The sequence below is a fragment of the Scomber scombrus genome, chromosome 10 (genome assembly GCF_963691925.1).
Source record: "Scomber scombrus chromosome 10, fScoSco1.1, whole genome shotgun sequence".
Taxonomy (NCBI): domain Eukaryota; kingdom Metazoa; phylum Chordata; class Actinopteri; order Scombriformes; family Scombridae; genus Scomber; species Scomber scombrus.
Window position 1 is genome coordinate 27,174,233 of NC_084979.1, and position 10,000 is coordinate 27,184,232.

The 10,000-nt window shown below is 38.8% G+C and overlaps 2 protein-coding genes across 2 annotated transcripts in view; both read left to right on the forward strand.

Annotated features, from left to right (window-relative positions):
- The window catches only part of tspan31 (tetraspanin 31), a 30,857-nt gene extending 25,715 nt beyond the window's left edge, over positions 1 to 5,142 (forward strand). Inside the window, exon 7 of the mRNA XM_062427983.1 lies at positions 5,132 to 5,142. The gene's annotated coding sequence lies outside the window, so the exon portion shown is untranslated. The remainder of the gene's footprint in view (positions 1 to 5,131) is intronic.
- Positions 3,847 to 10,000, forward strand: part of marchf9 (membrane-associated ring finger (C3HC4) 9) — a 19,069-nt gene continuing 12,915 nt past the window's right edge. Inside the window, exons 1-2 of the mRNA XM_062427980.1 lie at positions 3,847 to 3,902; positions 3,940 to 4,183. Of these exons, the coding sequence (XP_062283964.1) occupies positions 3,847 to 3,902; positions 3,940 to 4,183 (300 nt within the window). The remainder of the gene's footprint in view (positions 3,903 to 3,939; positions 4,184 to 10,000) is intronic.

Genomic DNA, 10,000 nt, shown 5'->3' on the forward strand with positions numbered 1-10,000 from the left:
AGGATTTATAATAAAAGAAAAATAAGAAAAAAATAAAAGAGAGTAAGAGAAAAGGTTTATTAAAAGTTAAAGTTAGAAAAAACTATGTTAAAATAGATTAAAAAGACATAAAATGAAATAAAAGAGATAAAGTTTAATAAAAGCTAGACTGAAACTATGTTATTCTAAAAAATAGAATAAAATTGATTAGATAAAATTTACATTTTTATGTATTTGCAAATGTACAATTTTTTTTAAACACCATTCAAACACATTTCTATATTCTTCATATTCCATAAAATGTTCTCCTGGACCATAAAACAGTGATTTCCATAAATAAATATACATAAAAATACACTCTGTTTGCTTTCTGACAGCTTCATAAAGGATTAATCATTTATTATTGACTGATGGGAATATCTGATTGAGAATTGGTGCAGACACTAACTATGAGGCAGAATATGAACAGTAGTACCAGAAACTCACCTGTACCAGCTTCTCAGAGGTGAATATTTCCCAGTTTTTACACGATTATAAACGCAACATCTTTGTGTTTTTGACCAAAAGACGAAACAAATCTTCTGAATATGTTAACTTGGGCTTCAGAGAACAGTGATATTTCTAATATTTTCTGACATATTAAACAAAGATCAATCAACTGATTATTAAAGGTAAACAACTGTCACATCTTTTGATGTTGTAATTAATAGTTGGATCCATCTTTACAGGGTTTATTTAGGCTTTCTGTGCAATTTAAAGGATTTATTATTTCTTATTGTTAAAAAATCCCATCTGCAAACCAACAATGAATTGATCTATTTATAAGTATTGTGTGTGTGTGTGTGTGCTTAAAGTATCGTATCCCTCTGTGCTGTAGACCTGCATTGTTGTACAGAAACTATTAAAAACAAGTCAATGAGTCACGCGGATTATGGTCACGTTAGTTTGTTTAGAAACGGCTCCAAAGATTAAAAACAGCGATCACGTTTTGAGTGTCCTTAGAGTAGTTCTGTGTAAGGCAGACGCTACAGCACGTGCTCAGTAATGTGGTTCATTTTACAGACATCTTGACTTTTTATTACGTTGTTATTTTGTCACAAAGAACAAAACAAACAAAGAATAAAGCCCAGGAGGGTTGTGATATGATGCATAATAATCTAACAGCTTACAGTACTTATAGGATTGATTCATTGTCGCTGTTTCAAGATCAGGATCATAAGGTGGGGGAGGGAAGACCTTTCACAGCGGAGTGGGATTGATGGGTCGGGTCTTCTGTATTTACTATTATTATAATATATATATATATATATATATATATATATATATATATATATATATATATATTAATAAGGGGAGGGAAGAGCGTGATTGATGGGTCGTGTCTTCTGTATTTATAACGCTTCTTTCTGTATTTACTCATGTTTTTCTATATTTGGTTGTTTTCTACATTTGGTGGTATTTTTCTATATTTGGTTGTTTTCTATATTTGGTTATTTTCTATATTTGGTGGTATTTTTCTATATTTGGTTGTGTTTTCTATATTTGTTTTTTTCTATATTTGGTTGTATTTTTCTATATTTGGTTGTTTTCTACATTTGGTTGTTTTCTATATTTGGTTGTATTCTGTATTTGTTTTATTTCTACATTTGTAACGCTTTTCTGTATTTGGTTGTGTTTTCCATATTTGGTTGTATTTTCCATATTTGGTTGTATTTTCTATATTTGTTACACTTTTTTATATTTGGTTTTTTCTGTATTTGGTTGTGTTTTCCATATTTGGTTGTATTTTCTATATTTGGTTGTATTTTCTATATTTGGTTGTGTTTTCTACATTTGGTTGTGTTTTCTATATTTGGTTGTGTTTTCTATATTTGTAACACTTTTCTATATTTGGTTGTATTTTCTATATTTGGTTGTGTTTTCTATATTTGGTTATGTTTTTTACATGTTTAGAGTTTTTCTATATTTGGTTGTGTTTTCTACATTTATAATGTTCTTCTCTATTTTGTTGTGTTTTCTATTTTTGGTTGCGTTTTTGCATTTGCAGCACTTTGTATTGTCATACTAGTGAAGATCTTTCCTTAATTGCTTGTCTTTTGTCTGGGTTTTTTTTTTTTTCTCCTCCGTGTGTCTTCTGAAGTTTTGCTGCTCACCACACAGAGAGGACAGAGGAAACAAAACCAGGATCCGGGTCACAGAGTACAAGTTCAGTTCGGAGTTGCTGGGATCCTGTAGTCGTGTATAAATGTGTATTTCAGAGAGAGGATCAAGTCCAGTTCGTACTTCGCGGGCACCCAGTGCATGTGGCCGCATCGCCCACGTCAGCAGAGGGAGATCAGCACCCTGGACAGCGGCGCCTGGTCAATAATAAAGCAGCCTGAGCTCCTATCCTGCCCAGCTGCTGGGAGCACTGGGAGAGGTGCTTCACACATCGGAGAGAGGGATGGATGAGTAGAAGAAGAAGAAAAAAATAGCGACTTGTTTACAGGATGACAGTCCGGGTTTTTTTTTCTCCCCATTCCGGAAGTAGCTGCTAGTTCAATCTCCAAGCCGACCATTTCGAGGAGGAAAATCAGCGCCAGCAGTATCATCACCACCATCTATCTGATCCAATAATCAATGCCATTACTGCTGTGTAATTGCTCTCGTGATGCGAAGACATCTTCATGCGTCTTCCCCCCTTCTTTTTCTCTCTAATTAGAAAAAATCGCAGGGTGCCTTTTTTTTTATTCTTCTGCCTCTCTTCTTTCTTTCCACCGTATTTTGGCTCGCAATGAAATGCTGATGGACATCGAGCGAGGATGGGAAACATGGGCTTTCGGGTGTTTTTGTGTTGCCATATTTCCAGCTAAGCTACTGAAGAGGAAGGAAGGAAGGAAGGAAGAAGGAAAAGGGGGAAACAATGCAAATGACACGGATTGTGTTTTTGATCTCGACGTGGATTGTCGGGGTGAATGGCACGGATCTTCGTGGATCAACCACAGGCTTTACAAAAGGGAGATGAAATAGGAAGAGAGAGGAGCGAGAGAGAGAGAGAGAGAGAGAGAGAGAGAGGGAGAGAGAGAGAGGAAAAAATGGACCATGATCTGGCGCTTGGGATGCTATACTGAAAGAGACAATAAATTAAAAAACAAATTATTATAATCACGTGAAAAAACAACTTCCATTTCATCTTCAGCACCCTGTTTTTTTCTTCTTCTTTTTTTATTGTTGGATTATGATTCTTGACAAGAGTCCCAGATGTGACTGTATGGATGGCATGTCGTTGTATTTTACATCCCATCTTCTGTTTCCTGGCTCTGTGTTGCTCTCACTTCCACTAGTCCACTCTCTCGCAGTCTTCTGCTTTGGGTAGCAAAACATGTAGGCTATTTTTTGCTGCAAGCTCAGTGTGCGTCTGACAAAAAAAAAAAAAGGTGTCTTTTTTAGAGCAGCGGCAAAAAGGAGAAATAGAGAGAGGGGGGCAAAAATGGACCGTGGAAATCAAGAAAATGTACAAGTTGTGTTGTTTTGTAAGGGTGCAGTGGTAGATGCATCTATAGACAGCATTTGCTGAGTTGTTTGAGTAATGAATATTGAAAGAGTGTGTCGGCCAGCTGAAGGGGAAAATCTTCCATCCGCATTGGCTTAGACACACATGCCATCAGTGGGGCGAGAGCCTTTTAATTCTCTGGATTTCCAATTAATAATAGTTGTGGTATTACATTAAAAAACAGAAAAGATAATACTGCAATAAAAATGAACATATCTGGTGTATGAATTATATTAATAATACAGAGAGGGAGAGAGAGAGAGAGAGAGAGAGGCAAAAAGACAAAAAAAAACACTTTTACACATTTATTCATTTCAGTCTTTATGTAGCCAAACATGTTCAAGTATCGGATCCGCATGTTTTTTAATGAACTGAAAGTCTTGGTGTTTATGCGATCCGATTCGAGACAGTCCGGCTCAGACACAGAGAGACGGTCCACCACCACCATGCGAGGGTCTGGGGATGGGCGGCTGCGGTTGGCCGCCTTTCGTCGACTGCCATTCCCGGGATGATGAGGAGGAGTACTACGGCAGCGACCCGCGGCCCCGGAGCCTGGCGTTTGAGGACAAGGAGCCCAAGCTTCAAGTGGGCCTGGACGCCGTGTCTCTGGCCAGCACCGCCAGCAGCCTGCGGACCCCCCAGTGCCGGATCTGTTTCCAAGGCCCCGAGCAGGTAGACATGCAGCAGAGAGAGAGAGAGAGAGAGAGAGAGAGAGAGAGAGAGAGAGAGAGAGAGAGAGAGAGAGAGAGAGAGAGAGAGAGAGAGAGAATGGCTCCTAATGCTGATGCCACGTCCTGTTTGTGCTGATAGAAAAATGTGCTGCACAGAGTCTTTTGTTGGTGCTGTGGAGAGCCGCTTCAATACGCATGGATTGATCCACATCAGCAGTGTTTGCGGAAGTTTTTATCATTCTTATTGTTATTATTATTATTATTTGACACATGTCACATTTGGTTCTTTATTCCAAAATCTGTCATTTCAATTTTTTTTATTTTTTTTTGTTGCACAGCAAATCACAAAGGGTCTCTGATTCAGAGGAGCTACTACAACCATCCTGTCCTACATCTTTCTCTCTCTCCTTCTCTCTCTAGTCTCTCTTTCTCTCTCCCACCCACCTTCCCCCTCACCTACCTCCTTTCAAAAAAACAATCTAGGTTGGGGCCTAGGATTTCAACAATCATGTAGAGGTATTGTCTTTTATCCCAGCATGCTGCTTTACTGGTAATCTTATTATCTGAATAACTAATCTAATGAGTTGTGGAGAGGCAGCATTTCTCCCTCCACACACACACACACACACACACACACACACACACACACACACACACACACACACACACACACACACACACATCTGAAATCTGTCCAGCATAGCAACAAAGAAAGTTACCCAATTAGGTCTGCAAGATGACAAATAGGCTAGTGACCCCCCCCTCCTCTCCCACGATCTGCATGTGTCACAGTACAGGATGATCAAATATTGATTATGTGATAATGTGATGACCACTGTTCCCAGCTAGAAAATTTACACAGCTTTGATTATAAATGACCAGTTAAATGAATTTGTCACCTCGCATGTCTTTTCTCCATTGTTGCTCTTCTTTCATTTTTTCTCCCCCTCCCCCCTCCACCAAACAAAAACAATAAGTTTAGTGCTTCTCTTTGGTCTGTGGCCAAATGTCGATCTCACCAGATGTGCTGAAACCTGTGCCGCCTGGCTCAGCAGGTAGACCTGAAGCCTGAAGATAATTAGAAACACTGTAAATCCTGTAGGAGCACAGATGGATATTACCATTTAGTCACTTCCGTACGATAGGCGTATAGTGTTATTACAGCCCATGTGCTAATTTATGACATCTGCCTTAGAGTTTTAAATTGTACGATGTAGTAAACTAAAGAGAGAGAGCTGCAGAGTAGACTTGTTTTGGATAAGAGGATCAACCCCAGGTAGATTTCTTGCCCCCCCCCATTCAAACATCTTCCTTTAATAAAAAAGGGTGATTTTTCTGGGGGCTTTCGGCTCTCCGGCTCTCCGGCAAGGTGACTCATCGTGCAACATGGCTCTGAGCTGCCTCTTTTAGTTACAGACAAAGAGAAAGCAAACAAAGCATTGAGGGGAAAACCGGAAGATTACACTACTACTATCAGCTTCTGTGTAGCAAGGAGAAAGTGCCTCATACCTCCATGGGTGCAGGGGTGGTGGTGGCGATGGTGGTGGTGGTGGTGGGTGAGCTCACGTTTGCCATTTTATTGTTATTTCATTATTCAAGCAGGTCACAACAGGGGCCGGGATCATGTCGCTGTCAGCGGGCCAATTACCTACAGACATAATCACCTTGCTCTGTGGGCCGCACTGAGTATGAATTCTTATTAGCTTGTCTGTCAAAGGCATCAGTGTGTGTGTGTGTGTGTGTGTGTGTGTGTGTGTGTGTGTGTGTGTGTGTGTGTGTGTGTGGCGTGATGTACAGTAGCTGATTCCACTTCACACCGCCTGGGTTCACAGTAGCAATGCCAGAGCCGGCTGGAGGGTCCGGAGCGCGTTAACTTTTGGAGCAGATACACAGGAATATATACTGGCATGCTGGGTTAAGGGAAGGTTGGTGGTGGCGGAGAGGCTGATCACCCCTGCTTGCCCTTTTTTTAGCTTGTAGTGCCCAACAGCGTGTTTCCACAGGGACACACAGTCTGCAGCTCACGGGGGAACTTCCACGCCAAAAATGGTTTGTCTAAAGGTTAAAAACTAGGGAGGGAGACCAGTTTTTTTAGTCATACTAGTGACACACCAAATTAACACCTTCACGCTCTGTGAAGTGGCCTTAAGGGACAAACCCACGCCAGTTCAGCCAAGTAGGAGAGTGTGTGTCTGTGTGTGTGTGTGTGTGTGTGTGTGTGTGTGTGTGTGTGTGTGTGTGTGTGTGTGTGTGTGTGTGTGTGTGTGTGTGTGTGTGTGTGTGTGTGTGTGTATGTAGAGGAGGGCAGCCTTCATGTTTGTCAGTCTCTAACCTTTACATACTGGTCATATTCTAACTCATAATTAGTCTCTACACTAATTCACATTCATGTTTAAATAATCTTATGGAAAAAAAACACTATTTTATGGTGTAGGTGAACATTTTATAGAATATGAAGATTTTTTTTAAATAAAACACAAGTCAAAGTTGTGTATCAGCTGCAAAAGGATAAAACAAATTATGCATTTTGTTTATATTTTTGTATACTGTGGGTCACATTAGGGAAAGTCTGATTAAAAGAATGTGTATTGGGTGTTTTTACAGCTCCAAAATGTAAAAAAATGGGTCAAATTCGACTCTGAACAGTATGTATGGGTTAAAGGATAATTCTGGTGACTTGTGTGATGTATTGTGTTGTAGTGTTTACATCCTATAAGAAGATCAGAACTGACAATGGATTAATCCTTCTGACTAGCAAGTGTTGTATCTATAAGCAAAACCTGATAAATCTCGGAAAACGTCCACGCTAAGCCGGCTAAGTTCACAAACGCGTCTTTTTCTCTCCGTTTTGGTCCTCCAGACTAAAACAGGTTTTCCACAATAGGCTCCAGTGTGTGTGTGACGACAGCTTGGCGTTTTAGCGTGCAGACATGTTTGTAGACGTGATGTAATATCGATGGCAGCATTACATTGACAACAACAATGGCGGGCGGCTTAATGCAAGACTTCTCTTTAGTGTCTACTTTAAAAGTTAATCGTAGCTATCTTCCATCTTTCTCTTGCTAAAATTGTTGTTATCTACTTGCAATAAACAAAATATCATGAAACAGCAGCGGGACCAGACATAATAAACAGTTTTTTTCTTCGCTGGTTTCTCAAGAAATTTCCCATTTAGCATTTTGACATTGAAGGAAGTATTTTCAGAAACCAACCAGACAGAAACGACATAATTTTTGCATGAAAGCAGCGTTTCATAATGTAGCCAGTTTAATGTAGATGTGGTCCACAAACTGTTAAAAACACACCAATGAGTCACGCTGCTGCACTGTGTGACATGTTCCTTCATCATGATGAACATGGACAGCGTGTTTTTTTAGAGTCAGTCCCACGTAAATGAGTCCCACTGCCAGAAATACTTCCTAGAACTAAAAATGTGTATTCATCCGCAGCTGAAAATAGTCCCCCTAACATATGCACTATTTACTCATGTTTGGGTTATGTGTGCTCAAATTTTATCCTTTAAAATTTGGAAGTAGGTTAACTTTACAGTTCACTTCATTGTCGGCTCAAACAGTTTAAAAATTCATGGTCTAGTTTTATCTGAGCATGAGGGCATCCGTCTCGAGCAGATGTGACCTTTTATATGTCAGCTTTTTACTCTCAAATGAGTGAAGGTGCAAATAGAAAAAGAAGCATGTTTTACTTCCATTTTCATTTAGTTTAATGCAGTTTGAGTTTGATAAATTTGAATTTGATTGAGAATTACCTATCTTTTTATTTGCCCCCCCTGGGTTATCACATCTCCGCTATACAAGCATTAAAACTTGAGCTTATTAAAAAACCCTTTACCAGCTCATCATTAGTATTATTATCTGGAACATATCAGTGTATCAGTGTGATAACCTTTTACATCTGATTCTGATTCATTTAATGCTTTGAATCGTACCTCTTTTAACAGACTGCACGAAGCTGGAAAGAAAAGATGATTTTCAAAGGGGTTTTTTGTTATTGTTGTTTTGAAGATACACAGTTTTCACCCAAAAGGGATTGTATTTTTGTCATTGTTCAACTTCTGTATACATCAAACGCATCTTTCGCACCTTCAGTTTGGTTTCCCAAAACTAAACTCACTTCGTGTCAGTCCTGTGATCTCGAGCAGGATGATCGATATTTGTGAACATCAAACGACGCTCCTGCAGAGTCTGAATCTTGAACTTTGGGATGAACTCAGGAGATACTTTGAAGAATTGCTCTGTTGGCGTTTAATTTATGAATGCAAGAAGCTCAAGTTTTCTTTTTTTTTTACATATTAATACATTTTATTTCCAAGCTATATTCAGAAAAAGATCCTTGCTCTTTAGGTGCCTAAAATATGGTTTGTTTTTATCATCAAAGGAGCAGCTCCAGAAAAAAGCTCCTCTTCATTGTAGCTGTAGATATGAGAGATTGTTTAAATCAGTAGTTACAAACCTCTTCATTTAAACCACAGCATAAGTTATTTGTTTATGACACATAGAAGCGTTTTCTGATCTGACGATCCTATAAGCAGGGCGATGTAATTTGTCTGTGCTTTCCAAAATCATTCAAATCACAGCTGAGAAATTTAAATGTTTTATGATGTGATGATGTTAAAGTTAAGGTAAAGTGTTTAGTTTTTACTAGGTGTAGGGAAAGATGATGGTTTTGGGCTGAAATACATATTTTTGTTGAGGTGGACACATCATGTTTTTAATGATTTTCTGTTATTTATATACTGTAATATTATGTCGGATGTTAAACTCGGTCTAAGTTTGATATCTTACCTCTTACTTCCACCATCTGTCTTGTGGCGTCGATGTTGGTTGAAGATTGTTTTCGTTGTCGTTGCATATTTAAGATCATATTCCAGATCGAACATGAACGAATGTATTAAAGTTTTCTTGTGAAAAAGCAAACAAGAAAAAGAAGATAAAGATGCTTTCCATTTACCTCAGAAGTTAGAAGTCGGAGCTGAGAAATGACGTGACACCCGAGTTTGTATTGTTCCAGTTTAGAAGTCAGAAGACCAGTCTTAGCCAGGTTAGCCACTGGATGCGATACCAGTTAATAAAAATGTATTAAGTTATATTTTATATTACATACAAACAGCGTAGCAACACGTCCACTGATAGAAGTTGGACAGTGCTCTGTGTGTATGACTGACATAATCAGGATATTACTACAACTTTCACACCTTTGATGGATGTGGCTGCCATGTTGGATTTTGAGGTTGTGGCTGGTGGGACTTATCCGACTTTCTGAGTAAGAGATCTGAAATTTCCGTCTGGGAACTTGAAATTCCAACTTCCAAGTACAACTGGAATGCACCATAAATCCTCCTACTATAGTTATAGTATGTAGTTTGAGAGGCAGCTTCCAGGCATCAACCAATCAGAACAGGAGTTTTATTGAGCTGGAAATCATATCAGCATCAGCAGAGTCGTTGTTAAATCTCAATATGTTCATCACTACGAGCAACACAGCTGATATTTCACAATATCATTTCATATGTTGTTATGATAAAAATTATTTAAGAGGAAACTAGCTTCTTCAGGTTGGGAGACCTTCATCGTCACAATTACAATAACAACCAACTGGGTGTTATATATGGTGTTAATGATCTAAAATGATAATTGATACAGTTTTTTTCATTAGTGTTTATCGTACTAACACATGGAGAAGCAGAGGCTGATTTTTTTATGTTCATTTTGACTTCTCTATTCTCTATTCGCTTGCTAACCATTTTTCCTGAACCTGAATCTGAATCTGAATCTGCGGTGTATGTGGAGCATGTGGTTAT